Source organism: Podarcis cretensis, assembly GCF_951804945.1.
Source record: "Podarcis cretensis genome assembly, chromosome: 16".
NCBI classification, from domain to species: domain Eukaryota; kingdom Metazoa; phylum Chordata; class Lepidosauria; order Squamata; family Lacertidae; genus Podarcis; species Podarcis cretensis.
In genome coordinates, this window is record NC_137186.1 from 3,938,479 (window position 1) to 3,958,441 (window position 19,963).

At 48.8% G+C, this 19,963-nt stretch overlaps 1 protein-coding gene across 5 annotated transcripts; it reads left to right on the forward strand.

Moving 5' to 3' along the window:
• The first annotated feature begins 591 nt into the window (after nt 1–591).
• On the forward strand, nt 592–19,757 carry RFX5 (regulatory factor X5). 5 transcript variants are annotated; one of them, XM_079958037.1, is made up of 12 exons: nt 592–885; nt 1,430–1,647; nt 2,752–2,819; nt 6,171–6,308; nt 7,508–7,541; nt 10,276–10,358; nt 12,649–12,768; nt 13,654–13,770; nt 14,066–14,147; nt 14,624–14,822; nt 16,362–16,456; nt 17,494–19,757. In XM_079958037.1, the coding sequence occupies exons 4-12, from the start codon at nt 6,184–6,186 to the stop codon at nt 18,739–18,741; spliced, it is 2,103 nt and encodes a 700-aa protein (XP_079814163.1). In that variant the 5' UTR covers nt 592–885; nt 1,430–1,647; nt 2,752–2,819; nt 6,171–6,183; the 3' UTR covers nt 18,742–19,757. The 5 variants fall into 5 exon arrangements, with proteins under 5 accessions (XP_079814163.1, XP_079814165.1, XP_079814162.1 ...); XM_079958039.1 differs by having other exon boundaries at nt 1,463–1,647; nt 2,752–2,823; XM_079958036.1 differs by having other exon boundaries at nt 1,463–1,647.
• The last annotated feature ends 206 nt before the right edge of the window (nt 19,758–19,963 follow it).

A 19,963-nucleotide genomic window follows, 5' to 3' on the forward strand; every position in this document is an offset into this window, starting at 1 on the left:
AAACTGTTAAAATGATGCACACTGAAATTCAGCTAGGGGGATTTGAGGAAGTCACTTAAGAAGGTTACTAAGATTGGTTTAATTGCGGTTGAGATTTATGTTTGTTTAAAGTTTTTGGAAAATCAATTTAAAAAATGGGGGGGGAAAGAAAGAAAATGACTTTTTCTGGGTTTTGGAGCCTGAGACCTTTGCATCCTAGAGACCCTCGGGGGTTAACGTGACCCTACTGCAGCCAGTCCACTCCTTGCAAAAAAAGGAGAGAAAAAATAAATTAAATATAAATATAAAGGCGCCCCTTTTCCTCGTCCGCTCCTGAACTGGCAGAGCTCGCACCAACCAGAAGCCCGTTGCTAGGCAGACTTCCCGACCCCGCTGGCCAATCCGGTGCCGAGCCCGAGCTGTATCCGGGTGGAAAGCGAGAAAACCACGCGGCAGCCATTTGCATTAAAGAAGAGCGCCGTATCCGGGCAGACCAGAGGCGCGCGGGCCAATCAGAGAAAAAGAAAACCCCGCCGGCCCCGCCCACCCGCTCCTCCTCCCCCCGCCCCCCTCGGCTGCTAGTTTCTTTTTCCCTTTGATTTTTGCAAGGGCTCAGATGCGCCGCCTAAAACTGCAAGAGGGGTGGATCCTTTTGCAAACGGAGTAGGAAATCCGCATTGGGGAAAAGGGGGTCCTAAAAGATCCAGGAAATATTATTAATTGGTTGTTGTTGTTTTGTTTTTTTGGGGGGAGGAATCCATTAACTCTTTGGGGCAGGGAGAAGTTTGGGTTTTGGAGCAGCGATGTTTGCAGCTGCTGAGTTTTTTTCTGAGCCTTCCCTTTTTGCAAAACGCGGCCCGGATCTTAAAAAGCTGCAGGAAGAGGAATCTCAGCCTGAAATAAAAGGTAAGTTCCATTTCACCCTTTCTCTCCAAATAAATAAATTTATATATATATATATAGAGAGAGAGAGAGAGAGAGAGAGAGAGCAAGGTTGGGGTGGGGGCGAAGAGTTTGCAATTCTGGGAGTTTTCTGGGTTAAGGAAACGGATCGAATTGGGTGTGTTCAAGGGAGATCCGTTTCCAAAAAGAGGACATGGATCAAGACAGATCCCTTAAAATGCATCTGGGCTGATGGAGGAACTTTGCAAAAAGGCGCCTGTCTTGTTGTTGTTTTTCATGGCGAGTTTTTGGCTTGAGATGCATGCATTTGAGAAGCAGGGGAGCATAGCTGGCAACTTTTCCCTTTTCTTGCGAGGAATCCTATTCGGAATAAGGGAATTTCCCTTTTTTTTTTAAAAAAGGGAAAAGTTGGCAGCTATGCAGGGAAGATTCCTGAAAAATAAGGGTTTCCTTCTAAGGGTAGGAGGGTTGGGAAGAAGAGGTGGTTTGTGTGATCTCAAGCAACAAAAATAGGTTGACCCAATCTCTCTTTTTCTCTTTGCAAAAGGAGGTTTTAGGTTTTCCCACTTTTTCACTGCAGGAATTCGAATTTCCCTCCTCCTGGAATTTAAATACGTGGTGCAGCTGCTAGGATGATCACCCGCCTCTGGGGCAGGGAGGAGATAAACTTCAGTTTCCCGCCCAAGGAATGTGTGTGTTTATTATGGGGTGTTTAGATTTTAATCTGGATCCAACAGAGGGGATCCAATTGGAGTAGCAATCTTGGTGAGTTAATCCACCCCCCCCCCAAAGGCAGAAATGTACCGTCAGCTGAGACAGGTGGTCTATCAGTGATATATTTTGTATATTTATAAAAAGCACCCAGCAGCCCTTCACATGAGCTCTGCCTGGAACCCTTTTGGAAGTTGCTAAAAAACCAAAATAATAGGTAGGGTACCGTGGCGAACAGCAGCTATTTCATCGTCATGTCTAGATTTGCACAGCTGCTGAAAACCTGACACGAGGATGCTTAGCCGAACTTCTGAGTCAGCTTGGCGTGGGGTGCAGGAATTTAAAATTAAAAGCCTGATCTTTAACGTCTTGAATGTACGCTGAGGGGGTGGCTGGCCTTCTGCGATCAATCCAGAGCATGAAAGGTTGATTTCAATGATGTTGGATATAAAGATAATATGGCATCAGTGACATAGTAAAAAGAAATAGGCAAAAAAGTTTTAAGAAAAAAGGGTATGACCAGAGTAAAATTATGTCGAAGCTAAATAAATGATATAAGGGATTAAGTTATAAAGGACAGGTGATAAATGGATTTAAAAGGAAAGGAAAACCGAAGACATAATAGGTTGAAATGTATAATACTAAATAAGATTGGAAAGAGGGTAAGGAATTGCTGAATTTGATTGTGTAAAGGGGAACGCAGAAAAGGGAGATGGGAGGAAGTCAGGAAAGAGGATTATGAAGATGGTTAGTAAAAAACTAGATTTTTCTGTTTTTTCTGTTTGTTTTTTCTGTTATGCCTTTTATTGTGTTTAAATGTTTATGTTGAATATTTGTTTTATTATGCAAAATTTTAATAAATATTTCATTAAAAAAACCCCTGAAAGGTTGATTTCAACATGTTCAACGCTTAAAACAGTCCCCAGCTTTCTCTCCCCACACATGCCTTTAATTGTGGGCACAGGTCTCTGCCCCCAAGGAGCTTACATTTGTTGGAAAATAGAATTTAACGCATTGTTCATTGCCGCAGGTGTCTTTGTCGGCTGACCGGCAGAAATGAAGAATGAAAAAACCTTTAAAATAAATTCGTGAGATAAAAAGTAAAATATTTTTTTAATTGAATGTATTAACTTATGTGCGTATGTCTCTTTTCCTCAGGGAACTGAAGGTGGCATACATGTTGCTGTCGTCCCCTCTCCATTTTATCGTCACAACAACCCTGTGAGGTAGGTAAGGCTTGATGTGTGCGACTGCCGGCTTCAGGGTCACACCTGAGAATCCCGGGAATTGTAGTTTTGCGAAGGGTATTTGGCATTGTAACTCTCTGGGGAGTAAACTACAGTTCCCATGATTCTTTTGGGGGTGATGTGGTTTAAATTTATGAATCCAAATCTCTCTGCCAAAGCAGCTGGTGAGTTTCTGTTTGTCGTTAAAGGCTCAGGCAGCAAAAAAGAGTTGGCAACTTAACTATGATGGGCGGTTTGACAAGAGCCAGACAGGACTTTCAACTGAAATTACTGTTAACTTGTTTACATATTGGCAATGTACAGGGGTGGTCAGGAGAAAGTTCCCTGCCCCAAAGAGATTACAGGTTTAAATCACCCGGGCTCTACTCTGAATACTGTGATGCCACTGTCAAGAGATAGAATCATCGAATCCTAGAGTTGGAAGAGACCACAAGGGCCATCGAGTCCAACCCCCTGCCAAGCAGGAAACACCATCAGAGCACTCCTGACATATGGTTGTCAAGCCTCTGCTTAAAGACCTCCAAAGAAGGAGACTCCACCACACTCCTGGGCAGCAAATTCCACTGTCAAACAGCTCTTACTGTCAGGAAGTTCTTCCTAATGTTTAGGTGGAATCTTCTTTCTTGTAGTTTGGAGCCATTGCTCCGTGTCCGCTTCTCTGGAGCAGCAGAAAACAACCTTTCTCCCTCCTCTAGGTGACATCCTTTTATATATTTGAACATGGCTATCATATCGCCCCTTAACCTCCTCTTCTCCAGGCTAAACATGCCCAGCTCCCTTAGCCGTTCCTCAGAAGGCATTGTTTCCAGGCCTTTGATGAGTGCCTTTGATCATGCACAGAGTGCCCAGATATTCATGTCAAGTTGCAAAAGAGCTGGCTTTCGGGTTGATGTGGGATCTAATTATTATTTTTTTAAAAAGAGAATTATAGTGTCACGCTTAAGGGAGCACAGACAGGATCACATCCCACCATAATACAGTGGTACCTCTGGTTGCGAACAGGATCCATTCCGGAGGCCCGTTCGCAACATGAGCAGAACGCAGCCTGCGGGTCGCGATTTGCCGCTTCTGCGCATGCATGTGACGTCATTTTGGGCGTTTGCACATGCGCGAGCGGCAAAACCCAGAAGTAACCCTTTCCGGTACTTCCGGGACGCAACCTGAAAACGCTCACCCTGAAGCAAATGTAACATGAGTTTTGACTGTACAGTCATACCTTGGGTTACAGACGCTTGAGGTTGTGTTTTTTTCGAGTTACGGACCCACCGAAACCCAGAAATACAGCGGGTTACTTCTGGGTTTTGGCGGTTGCGCAGAAGCACTAAATTGCGCTTTCCGCATGTGCAGAAGCGCCAAATCGCAACCCATGCGTGCGCAGATGTGGTGCTGCGGGTTGTGAACGTGGCTCCTGCACGGATAACGTTCACAACCCGAGCGTCCACTGTAATGAGAAATAGTGTGTGAGGGAGAGCAGGTTTAACGGCTTATAGCTCCGAAACGTTTCAGCGCAACGGCTTGGGACGTGGCAGCGTAGGGGAGGAGGGATTGAGGACGGCCCCTGCTGAATTTGGGGTGAAAAGGATAAGAAATGGCTGAGTTTGAGCAAGTTCACAAGAGGCTGTGGCGCACTGGCAGGTACTGTTGCGTGTGTTTTGTCCATGCACTTTGCAGTGCTGCTTCCCTCCGGGAAGATGGCATTCTGTGCTTTGGAAAAACGGGTTGTTGTTGTTTCAGGTCGGGGGTGTGCTTTGACTCCTGTTTATTATTTTTTTACTTTAAAAGCTTCTTTTTTCTCCCCCCGGCCAGTGTTCAGTCAGTGGACTTGCTCGTCTTGCTGTTGCCATGGTTTCGGACCAATCTCAGCCTCCCGAAGTGGAGGAGCCTCTGTTGCTAGGCAGGATTCTCTCACAAGGCCATGGACCTTGGAAGAGTTTGCAGTTCAGGTGAAGGTTAGAAGGAGGTGTGAAAGGAGCTGCGGAGAAGAAATAATATCTCCGGGGAGATGAGTCTGAATTTGTTTCAGAGGCGCTGGGGGTGGGAAGAAGAAGAGAAATCTTCTCTGAGGTCCACAGGATGGATGGAAGACAGGCAGCTTTTGAAAGTGTGGAAGAAACTGCGGAACTCGCTGCCACTGGGGGAAGTGAGGACCGCCAGCTTGGGTGCCTTGAAAAGAGGATGGGACAAATTCAGGAGTGATCGTGTTGCTGGGTGCTTGCTTTTTCAGACCTAATGGTCATTTCTGCAAAGGGAGTGAAGTCTTAACATGGAGACCAGAATTTACATGCCGTGATTTACCAGTTGCCATTTGAACACACCAAATAGTCAATCCGAGCAAATGAGGCTGCGAGATCCAACCAGAGCGTTGTATCCCATTCAGTTCCGCTCCCAGCAGAGGCATCGAAATAAATGAACTTAAGTTACTGTTCATTTCAGTGGGTCTACTCTTGAGTAGGACCAGCCCTGGGTGTAACACAGGGTCAGGGCCAGATTTAGGTTTGATGAGGCCCTGAGCTACTGAAGGTAATGGGGCCCTTTATACAGTGGTGCCTCGCAAGACGAAAAGAATCCGTTCCGCGATTCTCTTTGTCTAGCGAGTTTTTTCGTCTTGCGAAGCAAGCCCATTGGCGGCTTAGCGGATTAGCACTATTAGCGGCTTTTAGCGGCTTAGCAGATAAGCGGCTTAGTAGCTTAGAAAAAGGGGGGGGGAGGAAAAAAAAGTCGGAAAAACTCGCAAGACATTTTCGTCTTGCGAAGCAAGCCCATAGGGAAATTCGTTTTGCGAAGCGCCTCCAAAATGGAAAACCCTTTCGTCTAGCGGGTTTTTCGTCTTGCGATGCATTCGTCTTGCGGGGCACCACTGTATGTCCAGCTGTCCTTTGTCAACAGCAAATTGTCGCTGTTTTTTGTGTTGAATATACGCTATATGGTAATTGCTGGACCTAATAGGTATCTAAAGCCATTTGCACATGTTGCCCTGCAACCAGTCCATGCAGAACGTAGGCACCCTATATATAGAAAGGAGCAAAGCAGTGATATTTTAGGGAGCAGGCGGGGCCCATGACTTACATCATAGGAGCCTACACAACACAAAACCCTCTTGCTGTATGTAGGTTTTATTTTATTTGTTTTTTATCTTCTATTTTAGAAAGGTACATCCAGGTGTTTCTTTCCTTTAAATTTTTTGGGCCCTAAGCTATAGCTTGTTTAGCTTTTACGTAAATCTGACACTGTGACAGGGTTGTTTCCCCCCGGGGTGGTGGGCACGCGCCATGTGCAGACACACGCTGCCCTGGACTAAGGCGTTGGGGCCTCTTTCTCTCTTTGAACCAGGGAACCGGGTGCCATGGCGGACGACAACGGACTTTATACGAAGATCGCGGAAAACGTGAGCGAAAGCTTAGAGGCGGATCCGCAAGGCGTCTCCGTGGAGTCAAGTACTTTGCTACAGAAACTGAGAGGAACTATTTCGTAAGGGCGACGCTTCTTATTCCTTTCCCCTGCCTTCCTTCTCTCCCTCCTCTTTCGTTCTTTCCTTCCTTCTTTCCTTCCTTCCTTCTTAGGCCCCCTTTGCACCAGACATACCAGTTCCGTACTTGCAATAAATCATATCTTTTAGTGTGGCAGCACTTTGGAACTCCCTGCCTATTGACCCATCTCTCTCCTTTTTTAGACCCCTGCTAGAAACATCTTTGCTTAGGCACAGCCTGCATCCAGACATGTAGAAAGTTGGCACGCGTTTTAATCTGGTTTCCAGCTTATTGCTGGTTTTAATTAATTCCGGATGTTTAGAAAGAGTCGTTTTAAACTGCATTTTTTTACTGGTAACGTCACCGTTTTCTTTTGTGAACCCCTTCGAGGTTTGTTTTACAATCAGGCGGTATCTGAATTTTGTGAATGAATAAATATATATTTTCCCCCTTCTGAATAAGAAAGGTATGTTCAAAGCAGCCCCATGCCTCTTTAAACAGTCACAGCTTCCCCCAAAGAAGTGTAGTTTGTTCAGGGTGCTGAGAGTGTTGGCAACGAGACTTCTGTTCCCCGTCACAGGCCGACCACTCTTGGAGGGGTTTAGCAATCCATCCCTGAGTGGAACGGGGTCTCTTAATCACTCTCAGTACCCTGAACAAGCAACAGAGAGAGAGAGAGAGAGACCTGTTTGACTCCTGATCCACAGCTAATTCTCCCCTGGCCTCCTCGCTGGCCCAAGTAGGACTAATTCAGCCAGCTAGCCTCGGTGATTTATCTAATGCTTATTAGATGGATTTCCCCTACATTGATTTCTGTACTTTCAATTTTATTGTTATTCATGTTTTTATACTGTGCTTTTATGTTGCTTTTACAATTAAGTGTTTTAAATTTGTTGTTAGCCACCCTGAGCCCAGTTTTTGAACCAGGAAGGGCGGGGTATAAATAAAAATTTATTATTATTATTATTATTATTATTATTATCCTGAGGTTGCCTGCACATGTCCTAGAGCAGGCACGCCCAAACTCGGCCCTCCAGGTGTCTTGGGACTACAACTCCCAACATCCCTAGCTAACAGGACCAGTGGTCAGGGATGATAGGAACTGTAGTCCGAAAACATCTGGAGTTTGGGGGTGCCTGTCCTAGAGGGTGAAGGGAGCTGAAAAAATCAAGAGAGTAACACATGGTTTTCTTCTTACAGGAAGTCTGTTCAGTGCAAAATCGACTACATACTGGTGAGTGGCCAGATGGGGCACTTCAAATGCAGCCGGGGGAAACTAAAATAACACGCACTTGTTCATACAATATGTGGCCGATGAATTGCGCTTTGGGTAAATATGGGCTGAGGTCTCCGTCCAGTGTCGGAGGCAGAATACCAGCTGCTGGGAACACAGACTGGGAGAGTCGCCTTGGCGGTTTCCAAAGAGGCATCTGATAAGCCTCTATCAGAATAGGATGCTGGGCAGCTTCCGCCTGACGCAGCGCTTCTGATATTCTTATAGTGCAGTGATCATCACCTGGTCTGGACCCAAGACTGGATGCCAGCCTGCAACCTGGGGTCCACGTCCACATTCCCCCCCCCCTTTCCGATTTATTCTCAGCAGTGCTAGCAGTGCACATCATTAATCCTAAAGCGGCACTTACTAAAATTAGCATTACTCCTCAATGACAAGCAGCAGTTTTTACGCCTTAGCCGAAAGGTTGAGGAGCTGTTGAAAAAATGGTTGGCCAGAAATCTGTATCTTGTAAGAAAAATGGTTTGTGCCTTTCTCATTCCGTTTTTGCAGCATCTGTGGGGATTGATAGAACGGGTGTCTCGGCAGAAGACTGTATCCTAGCGCACTTGGCATGGATTACTCTTTTGTTGAATGTGGCAGCAATAAGATTTGCCGTGTCCTGTCTAATGTAGCCTTGCGACTCACCTGTGGGCTCTGACCGATGTTTTAGAGGGTTACTATAAGAAGCTAACTACAAAAACATAGCTAGAAGCAAGTTAGTAAAGGTAAAGGGACCCCTGACCATTAGGTCCAGTCGCAGATGACTCTGGGGTTGTGGCACTCATCTCGCTTTATTGGCCGAGGGAGCCGGCGTACAGCTTCCGGGTCATGTGGCCAGCAGGACTAAGCCGCTTCTGGCGAACCAGAGCAGCACACGGAAATGCTGTCTACCTTCCTGCTGGAGCGGTACCTATTTATCTACTTGCACTTTGACGTGCTTTTGAACTGCTAGGTGGGCAGGAGCAGGGACCGAGCAATGGGAGCTCACCCCGTCGCGGGGGTTCGAACCGCCGACCTTCTGATCGGCAAGTCCTAGGCTCTGTCGTTCAACGCACAGCACCACCCTCGTCCCTCCAGAAGCAAGTTAGAAGCCCTAAAATAAGGAGAAAGTGGGACTTGGCACGTTCTGGAGTGGAATATGCTCAGGTTGGACCTTTAAATAAAGAATTGATGAGTGCAGGAGTTTCTGGCGAGTGTCTCTAGGTGAAAGGAATAAAATGAAGAAGAGGAATGGAGACTGGTGGGCAGATAACCTTATTTACCTGTCTTTTTTTCTGGGAAAGGAAGCCCAGGCAGTGGAAGAGGCTATTGGCTGGGCAAGGTGGCATTTAACCAGAAAGGATGCTCCGAAAAATTGGAGGGCAAACACCAGGTGTATTCCAAAGCATGTCATTGACACAATTTAGCGGTGGATCATTTACGCAGCATAAAATGAAAGCGGAAGGAAGGATGAAAACCCATTCATGCTTCTACAGGCAGGAATGAAACATCCCACCCACTGGAAGGGACAGAATAATAGAACTGTAGAGCTGGAAGGGACTCTCTGCAATTGCAGGAATCCTGTCCCTGGGTGGACTCGAACCACCAACCTTCTGGTTAAGGGCCAGATGTGCTGACCCATTGTGCTGCAGGGGCCACAGATAATTAAAAGCCAAAGGCCCGGTGAAAAAGAAATGCTTTTTTGCCTGGTGTCTAACGATAAGTAATGATGGTGGCGCCAGTTAAGCCTCCCTGGGGAAAACGTTTGACAAGCAGGGAGCCACCACTGAAAAGGCCCCGTTCTCATGTCTCCGCCCTCCAGATCCCCCCATGGAAGGGGCACCTGGAGGGTAAGAGGGAATTCAATGCAAAAACTAAACCAAGAATGGATCACCGTATTTTTCGCTCTATAAGACGCACCAGACCATAAGACGCACCTAGTTTTTGGAGGAGGAAAACGAAAAAAATGTTCTGAATCTCAGAAGCCAGAACAGCAAGAGGGATCGCTGCGCAGTGAAAGCAGCAATCCCTCTTGCTGTTCTGGCTTCTGGGATAGCTGCGCAGCCTGCATTCGCTCCATAAGACGCACACACATTTCCCCTTACTTTTTAGGAGGGAAAAAGTGAGTCTTATGGAGCAAAAAATACGGTATATTCAAGGAGTACCTGAAAAACTACTTGTGACAGCACAAACCACCTGGCAGATCTTGAATGACTCTTGCGTTGTAGAGACAATATATCTAAATTTAATGAGTTTTTTTCACGTTATCAAAAAGATTTAAGAAAATGATATATTAATAGGATACTGTGTAAAATACAACAAGTGTAATTTAGGTTTTGTTTTTTTAGAACAATTGGAAGTTTATTTTAGGTCTTTTTTTAAAAAAATGTATTTTTAATTTTTCTGCCGTATGGGATACAAATTGTAATATATTGCTGTATAATTTTGTGAAATATGTTTAATAAAGAATTCAAATAATAATAATAATAATAATAATAATAATAATAATAATAATAATAGAAGGGGCACCTGGAGAAGGGCCTCAGATGATGATTGCTGGGCCTGGGTCGGTTCCTATAGGGAGCGGAAGACCTTGAGGTGTCCGGTGCAAAGCTGTGCATTGTCGCAACAGCTGGTCACAAAACATGGCTTGTGTTTACTTCTTGGCAGTTTTCATTTCACTTGTCTCTCTTTCCCCATTCTATGAACACAGCAAGATGTCCAGAGGTTTACTGACCATGCCAAGCTGTATCTCTACCTCCAACTCCCTTCTGGCCCAAGTTCAGGAGAGAAAAAGTGAGTGATCGCGGCCTTGTTTCCAAAATCTTGTTCATTTCCTGCTTTGTATATACTGGAGGGATGGAAACGCTGTGGTGGAAAGGCAAGGAAATCAGAAAGCTGCTTTCTTTAAAAAATCATCTAGGAGTCAGCAACTAGCAGCCTCCGAGCAAAACCAACACCATGGGAGATATAATTCTGGGCCTGCCCTCATTGCCCACCTAAACGAGTGTAGGAATGAAACTTGGAAGCAAACTGTTGTAGGCAGAAGTGGACCCTACACAGCACCTTAGGGCCTCACTCTGTTGGCAGCTTGCACCCTACAACTTAGCCCATGAGTAGGCAAACTAAGGCCCGGATCCTGCCCAATTGCCTTCTAAATTTGGCCCGTGGACAGTCCGGGAATCAGCCTATTTTTACATGAGTAGAATGTGTGCTTTTATTTAAAATGCATCTCCGGGTTATTTGTTGTTGTTTTTTTTAAAAAATCTTTATTAATTTAAATTACACACTGAATTTACAATCTCATACTACAAAATGAAAATTAAAGAACAATTAAGAAAATACAGAAAGAAGAAAGAAGAAAAAGCAAATTTATATACAAAAAAACTTTAATCTTCCTAATTAATACTTAATTAAACACTTACATAAAAAAGACTGGGTTATTTGTGGGGCATAGGAATTTATTCATTTTTTTCCCCTTCAAAATATAGTCCGGCCCCCACAAGGTCTGAGGGACAGTGGACTGTCCCCCTGCTGAAGAAGTTTGCTGACCCCTGACTTAGCCGAACCAGTAAAACTTCCAGCTAGGCCTAAAAATCAGCAAAGTGCAGCTGTGGGATTTAAAAACCAAAGGGCAGGTTTCTAGTCCTTATAGATCCGGAGGATGCAGGGATCTGTGAGGTGTAGGCCTGAGAATCCATCCTGGGAACTGCCGTTGAAATTCAAGTTGATGGACCTCATGGTTCCCGAGGCAGGCTTTGACTGCGAGAGGGGCAGGGTTCGAAAGATGTCAGGTGTTCCCCCAGGGACTCTGTGTGCTGGGAAAAGGAAGAGGGTGCTGAATTTACACACATTTTGCCAAAACCAGGGGGGAGGGGGGATTACAGTGCAACCTCGGTTTTCGAGCATCTCAAAAGCCAAAGTTTCAGGAAGGAAATGCTTCCATTTTCGAATGTGTGTTTTTCAATTTTCTCCGTTGAAATTGCCTGCTGCCCTTTACGCCTCGGTTGTCGAACATTTCAGAAGTCGAACAATCTTCTGGAGCGGATTACTGTTGACAACCGAGATACCACTGTATTGGGTTTTTGTTTTCATTATGTGCTTTGTGTTTTTATACAGTGGTGCCTTGCAAGACGAAATTAATCCGTTCCGCGAGTCTCTTCGTCTAGCGGTTTTTTCATCTTGCGAAGCAAGCCCATTGACGGCTTAGCGGCTTAGCGCTATTAGCGGATCAGCTGATAAGCGGCTTAGCGGCTTAGAAAAAGGGGGGGGAAGGGAAAAAAAACCCGCAGGAACTCGCAAGACATTTTCGTCTTGCGAAGCAAGCCCATAGGGAAATTCGTTTTGCGAATCGCCTCCAAAACGGAAAACCCTTTTGTCTAGCGGGTTTTCCGTCTTGCGAGGCATTCGTCTTGCGGGGCACCACTGTATTGTGCTTTTATGCTTTTATGCTGTAACCACCCCGAGACCGCCTGCAGGTATAGGACTGTATATAATAATAATAATAATAATAATAATAATTTATTATTTATACCCCGCCCATCTGGCTGAGTCTCCCCAGCCACTCTGGGCGGCTCCCAATCACATGTTAAAAACAATACAGCATTAAATATTAAAAACTTCCCTAATCAGGGCTGCCTTCAGATGTCTTTTAAAGATAGGATAGCTGCTTATTTCCTTCACATCTGAAGGGAGGGTGTTCCACAGGGCGGGTGCCACCACCGAGAAGGCCCTCTGTCTGGTTCCCTGTAACTTGGCTTCTCGGCGGCCGCCCCCAGTCACCAGTCTAGCTGCCGCATTCTGGATTAATTGCAGTTTCTGGGTCACCTTCAAAGGTAGCCCAGCGTAAAGCGCATTGCAGTAGTCCAAGCGGGAGATAACCAGAGCATGCACCACTCTGGCAAGACAGTCCACAGGGAGGTAGGGTCTCAGCCTACGTACCAGATGGAGCTGGTAGACAACCGCCCTGGACACAGAATTAACCTGTGCCTATTATTATTATTATTATTATTATTATTATCATTATTATTATTATTATTATTATTATTATTATTTATTATTAATTTTCATTTCTCGGGGCCGCCAGCCTGGACCTGACTTCTCTGAGCTCAGCTGAGCACATGCACGCTTGCACATGGATCCGGAATCACCTGGAAGAATACCCGGACACCTGCTTGCCAAAACAAGACGTTTTTGATGCTTACAAGTGAGTTCTGGCTCCGAAGAGTGGGAACCAGAGGCGTCTCTGCGGGGTGGGGAGGTTGCCTCTTCTTCTTTGGCGACCCCTCGTAGCCGAGTAAGATTGTCTTCCATAAACACGGTTTTAACAATGAGTCCGTAAGTGACTGTGGAGGCCAATTCTGGACCCACAGATCCTTCCACAGTGGGGACATTGGTTTCTGGGTAGGAGTTGATCACGGTGTGGATTTGCCCAGCGTGCCTTCCTCTTAGCACATTTCTCCCTTGCGTCCTGAGTTTGAGTGTCTTCAAAGCCAATGACACCTTTGGTAAAGGCTGTTCTCCAATTGGGGCGCTCGCAGGCCAGTGTTTCCCAGTTGTCAGTGTTTATACTACATTTTTTTTAGATTTGCCTTGAGAGAGTCTTTGAACCTCTTTTGTTGACCACCAGCATTACGCTTTCCATTTTGAAGTTTGGAATAGTTGCTTTGGAAGACGATCATCAGGCATCCGCACAACACGACCAGTCCAACGAAGTTGATGTTGAAGAATCATTGCTTCAACACTGGTGATCTTTGCTTCTTCCAGTTTTCTGGAATTAGTTTGCCTGTCTTCCCAAGCGATGTGTAAACATTTTTGGAGACAGCATGTAAACCATAAGCGAGGCAGCGGTGGTGTAGTGGTTAGAGTGTCGGATGTGGACCCGGGAGAGACCAGGGTTCAAATCCCTGTTCGGCCACACGAAGCTCCCTGGGGGTGACTTCTCAGCCTGACCTGCCTCACAGGGTTGTTGTGGGGATCGAACGAGGAGGGGAGGCAACCGTAAATGCCGCTTTGAGGGGAAAGGAAGAAGATGGGATCTGAATGCAACTGACACATAAACCGCCTTTCCTTTTTGTCCTTCCCCTGGCAGGCGCTACTGCGATAACCTTTGCAGCCGCTCTCTGAGCGCCGCCAACTTCGGCAAGATCATCCGGGAAATCTTCCCGAACATCAAAGCGAGGAGGCTGGGGGGTCGCGGGCAGTCGAAATATCCTTTTTTTGTGTGTGTAAAAAGTCGCCAGGCGGTGTGGGCGGCAGCGAGGTCAGTGAAAGGCTGCAGAGGTCTGTCTCACGCTCCCCAAACACAGGCGTGTTGGGCCCAGCTGTATGTCCCACCTTCACAAAACTGGTACCTCCAAACAAAAAACAGGTGCAGTGCAGATTCTTTCCGCCAAGGGTACCCCCAAACACCTTTGAGCCTTCCCAGGCATGAAATAAATGGATGTGCGCAATGGAAATGGAGCCTTTTGAGTTTCCTCCTTAATTCTGCTCTCCCCCCCCACGTATTGCTACAGCGGGATACGGAGGAAGACTGTGGTGAACATGCCGCCACTTCCCAGCCTGGATCTGAAAGAGACGGAGTCGGTAAGGCCCTGGTTGTTGACTCATTATTCTCTTGCGTGTGTCTGTTATTATTTTCTTGCTGGTTCTTGTTATGTCTTTTTTGGTAAACTGTTTTGAGGTCTTTTGAGCAGCGCACGAGTCTTCTGAAACACCAATGCAGTGGACGCTCGGGTTGCGAATGTGATCCGTGCGGGAGGCATGTTCGCAACTCGCAGGGTTTGCAATCCGCAGCGCATGCGCCAAAACCCGGAAGTAACCAATTCCGGTACTTTCGGGTTCGGCGTGGTGCACAACCCAAAATCACGCCACCCGAAGTGTCTTTAACCCGAGGTATGACTGTAAATAAAGCCTTCTGAGCTCAAGATGGAAGCTGCGTTGTGCAATAGCGGAATGGCAGAAGAATGCTGAAGCGGTGCTTCAGATATGCTTTTGACGGTATGTGGGGAAATGGTGCCTTGCGTTCCTCACTCTTCGTGTTCTTCCTTCCTCTCCTGCAGCCAGAGCGGCCAGAGGTGTTCCAGTCCTACAGCGACGAGGTGATGGAAGCGGCCTGTGCCTTGACCTGCGACTGGGCCGAGAAGATCCTCAAGCGCTCCTTCAACAACATTGTGGAGGTGGCCCAGTTCCTCATCCAGCAACACATCATCAGCTCCCGTTCGCCCCACGTCGACCTCATCATGGCCATGGTGGTCTCAGGTGGGAGGCCCCTCCTCACGCCCGCCTCCGTCGCGCGGCCCGACGGGTTCTTCATAGAGTCCACCACCTTTCCTGGGAGTCTGTCCCACTGTCCAATGGCTCTTGCTGTCAGAAAGGTCTTGTTTAGTCGGAGGCTCCTTCCTTGCCACTTCAAGCCGCTGGTTCGAGTCCCGCCCTCGGGAGCAGGAGAAAACAAGCTCGCTCCCTCTTCAGTCCTTGAGATACCGTAGATTCTGGCGTATTGGGCAACTGGGCGTATAAGACGACCCCCAACTTTTGCTGTTCAATTTTAGAGTTAGAGAGTTTGAGCACCACCGGGGCAAAGCGCACACCCCTCCTCTGCCGTCGCAGCAACAGCCCGAGGCGTTTGGGGGGCGGACGGGCGAGCGCCACGCTCAGAAGGACTTTCCGCGTCCCCTTCTGTGGGGAGGGAGAAGGAGCAATGCCAGAAGGGGCGTCTCTGCTCACTGTCTCCCTCTCCTCCTTCCCAATGTGTATACCTGGTGTATAAGACGACCCCCGACACTTGGGGTGATTTTCCAGGGATAAAAAGTTGTCTTGTACGCCGGAACATATGGTATTTGAAGATGGCTTTCTTGCTGAGATAATTTAATTTGTAAATTGCCGCAGGCTTCCAAGCGGCCTGCGAGTGTAGATGAGAGTGATTCCCACGTTGGAATACAAAATAGAAACCTCTTGACTTGCGAGATAAAGCAGGTGGGGAACTTCTGGATCGTGGGCCACACTTGGGGGTCCAATTTGGCCCCTGAGAAAACCTCTGTCAGTTTGCAGACAACACTGAGCTAGATTGGTGACGCAGTCGAGAGCAGCTTCTGAGTTAAATCGGTCAAAACCATGAGGACTAGAATCTTGCTTTATGTTTATAGCCAGCGCAGGGGTAGAGTGTTTGCTTTGCATGCAGAAGGTCCCTGGTGCAATCCTGTCTTGGCGTCTTCAGGTAGGGCTGGGGGTGGCCCCTGCCTGAAACCCTGGAGAGCAGCTGCTGTCAGCCAGTTTAGATAATACTAAGCTCAATAGGTGGGACGCGGGTGGCGCTGTAGGTTAAACCACTGAGCCTGGGACTTGCCGAGCAGAAGGACGGTGGTTCGAATCCCCGTGACAGGGTGAGCTCCCGTTGCTCAGTCCCTGCTCCTGCCAACCTAGCAGTTCGAAAGCATGTCAAAGTGCAAGTAGATCAATAGGTACCGCTATGACGGGAAGGTAAACGGTGTTTCCATGCACTGCTCTGGTTCGGCAGAAGCGGCTTAGTCCTGCTGGCCACATGACCTGGAAGCTGTACGCCGGCTCCCTCGGCCAGTAAAGCGAGATGAGCTCCGCAACCCCAGAGTCGGCCACGACTGGACCTAATGGTCAGGGGTCCCTTTACCTTTACCTTTAAGCTCGATAGACCAATGGGTTGGTTCTGTATAAGACAGCTGCGTTCCTATCCCACAGTGATTTCCCCACTTTTTTTTTACTTTTTTTTTTGTAACGGAGTTCAGAGAAAGGTCTCTTGATCTAAATATTTTCTGGTTGCAGAAATTACCGAGAACCACCGTGACAAACGGCCGCCCCAAACCATGAAGAAAAATGAGCCAGAAGGCCTGGAGAGTTCAGACAATAAACAGACCCAGGTAGTAGTAGTAACAACAACAACAACACTTTATTACTTATACCTCGCCCATCTGACTACTTTGCCCCAGCTATTCTGGGCGGCTTCCTGCATAAAAGATTCCCAATACAGGGCTGCCTTTAAATGTCTCTGGAAGGTCTGTGGTGGTTTATCCCCTTGACATCTGGTGGGAGGGCGTTCCACAGGACGGGCGCCACCACCGAGAAGGCCCTCTGCCTGGTTCCCTGTAGCCTCACTTCTCACAGCGAGGGAACCGCCAGTAGCCCCTCGGCGCTGGACCTCAGTGTCCAGGCAGAACGATGGGGGTGGAGACGCTCCTTCAGATATACTGGACCGAGGCCATTTAGGACTTTCAAGGTCAGCACCAACACTTTGAATTGTACTCGGAAACGTACTGGGAGCCAATGTAGGTCTTTCAAGACCGGTGTTATGTGGTCTCAGCGGCCGCTCCCAGTCACCAGTCTAGCTGCCGCAGTCTGGATTAGTTGCAGTTTCCGGGTCACCTTCAAAGGTAGCCCCACGTAGAGCGCATTGCAGTAGTCTAAGCGGGAGATAACCAGAGCATGCACCGCTCTGGTGAGACAGTCTGCAGGCAGGGAGGGCCTCATCCTGCATACCAGATGGAGCTGGTAGACAGCTGCCCTGGACGCAGAATTAAGCTTATATAAGCACCTCAGAAGGGCCTTTCAGTTGGACCAGTTCAGCATCATGTTCCCACCGTGCCCAAAACAGCCCCTAAGGTGATATCTGGTGCCATCTGCCTCTGGTCAGGGAAATGCACCACACCCCACTGGAAGAAGTCTAAAGACCCAGGTGTGGTGTCAGGTGGGGCACAGAGATTCGAAAGTCGAAATTCAGCTTTGTGAGGGGGAACCACACCCCCAATTTGGGCAGGATTCTCGATTTCTGCAGCCCCATCTGTGGTTGACCCATTTTATCTCTAGCCTTGTGGCTCATCCCTGGGTTTGGGCCTGCGCTTCAGCTGAGGGCCAAAGAGCAGCTGAACCCAACGCTTCTCTCATCCTTTCCTCTCCTCAGGCCAAAGCGGAAAACACCGCCAAGCCCTCGGCCGCAGCTCCGCGGAGTGAGGCCAAGAAGCCGCCGGACGTCCTGGCAAAGCCCGCCAGCAGCCCGCAGATCAACGCCTTGGTGGCTCGGCTGCCGCTGCTGCTGCCCCGCGTCCAGGTCCAGCCCGGGGACAGGCTGGTGGTGTCTCCGGGGGTGGCGGCCATGCACCCGGCCCCCGCCGTCTTGGCGCCGAAGCTGACTGCCTCGGGAGGGACGGTCAAGATGGCCCTCTCCATGGGGCCGGGGCCCTCCACTCTGTTGGCCCCCGCGGTGAACGGGCCGGCCGGCGTGGTCAGCTCTCCGAGCGCCGTGCCGGTCATCAACATGATGCCCGTCATCAACATGGCGATGCCGCCCGTGGCCGAGATCCCGCTGAAGCAGAAGAGCGCCCCTGCCGGCGGAGGGGTGAATGGCTGCGAGGCTCAGCGGAGCCCCCAGGACCCGCAGAGAGCCAAGCCCCCTGCCAAGCGGCCCGCGGAAGCACCCGGGGAGGCGACGGCAAAGAGGAAGCGGGGTCGGCCGCGCAAGAAGGCGGACCCCCCTTCGCTCGAGAAGAGCACTGACAAGGAGGGAGCGCCCGGCGCCGAGGAGGACTCAGATATCATCGTCGTAACTGTGGGTTACGGCGACCAGGCCGCCCGCCCGTCCTCCCGCTCCGGGTCTCGGGAAGAGAGCACGGAGGTGGTCCACGTTGGGAAGCCCAAGAGCCCGTTCCCCCAAGAGATGAGCCAAGAGGGCCCTTCCCGGGCCGGCAGCCTCATTGTCAGCCCTGCCCCCCAAGCCGCTGTCCTGCCCACCCAGGTGAGCGTCATCAGGGGCCGGAGGTGCGCCATGCCCGTCGTCGTGAAAGAGACAGGAAGTGACTGGAGGGAGACAGGAAGTGGCTCCAAAGAGACAGGAAGTGGCTCCAAAGAGACAGGAAGTGGCTCAGGGGAGCCCCCGCAGTTTGCTGAAGGCGCAGGAGCGCCGGGGATTGGTACCAGAATCACCGTCACGAGGGACTGGGAGGATCCGGAGAGCGAGAGCTCTTCAGAAGGTGAACTCCAACCCACCGATCTTTCCATGCGCAAAGTTGCCCCGCCACCTGCCAAGGGTCGCTTGGAGGCCTGCGGCTTGCGGCCCTCGTCTGTAAACTTGCACAGGGTCAGTGTGGACCAGGGGAAGGCAGCAGAGACAGCGAGTCCGCCAGGGACATCGGCGCAGGCCCCCAGCCGATAACATAGCCCCACCCCTGCTCTGGTGTGCGTCTCCCAATGCCAAGCTCTCCTGCGCAAAGGCACCCTGGTTCTGCTTGCTTTTACTAATTTAATGCACGCGTGTAGGGGGGGAAATACACGGCGATGTGAGCTTGCAAAAGCGACTTTCTGTCATGCCTCTTCCTTGGCCGCCTTGCAAGGCTGTGTGGCTGAGAAGTTGCCTGACATGAGCTCTAGCGCCACCTAATGTTCAGCTCCCTGCTTCCTGGCCCACCAGCTGCCACCACACACCCAAACCTTTTTCTCAAACGCCCAAGCGGCCTAATGCGCTCTGATAAGGGGAGTGAAAATGTCAGGAATGGAAAGGTTCTTGCGGAGGTCATTTAGGCAGGCCACATATGGGAATGGGGGCGTATTTAAGGGACAGCCCCCCCCCCCCCGACACCAATCTCTCCCCATCGCTCTCCTTGGGACTTCAAAGGGCTGGGCAGGGAGAGGGGAATCCTCTCCCGTTTGGAATCTCTGCACAAATCTTTCTCAGTCCAAAGGGGGCGAAATAGTGTTGCGTTCTGAGTGCGGATCCTGACCCTGAAACCCCTCCCCCCCCCAAAAAAAACCCTTCTACTCTGAACTTTAGAGACAATCACCTTGCAGCCAACATCCCAAAGAGTTTTGTTGTTCTCCCCTCTCCATTTCCAGCTTGGGGACATTGGTGGGGCAAGGGGGTTGTCCCTCCAGATGTTGCTGGACTCCCGACTCCCAGCAGCCAGCAGGCCTAGTGGTCAGGGAGAGCAGGAGTCGTAGCCTGTCCACAGGCCAGTGGTGCCCTCATATACCCTAGTCTCTCTCCCAGAGAGTCCGCTGACCTGGGGGCAGTTTAAAAAAAGTTAATACCCGTATTTGCTCCTTTTTTTGTTACTTGTGTGAGTTGTTACTCGCCTTTTCTGAGTACTCCTTTCCCGCCTCTTGTTTCCATTATAAATACCGAAGAAACCATATGCACATTAATTTTTTTAAATAAAAATAAAAATGGTTGTATATGTTTTGTTAAAAGTTGTTTCATTGCCTCCGCCGTTCCGGACCTTAAAAATGGTGGGTTAGTTCTACTCTTGAGTAAGACCCTTTGAAATTATTGGATAGGCCTAACTTAAATCCCATATTTTTTTTTGTGGGTCCATGCTGAACAAAACACAATTGTATAAAATCCTGTGCCTCTTGGATACTGGGATTAAACAAGCTGTGGC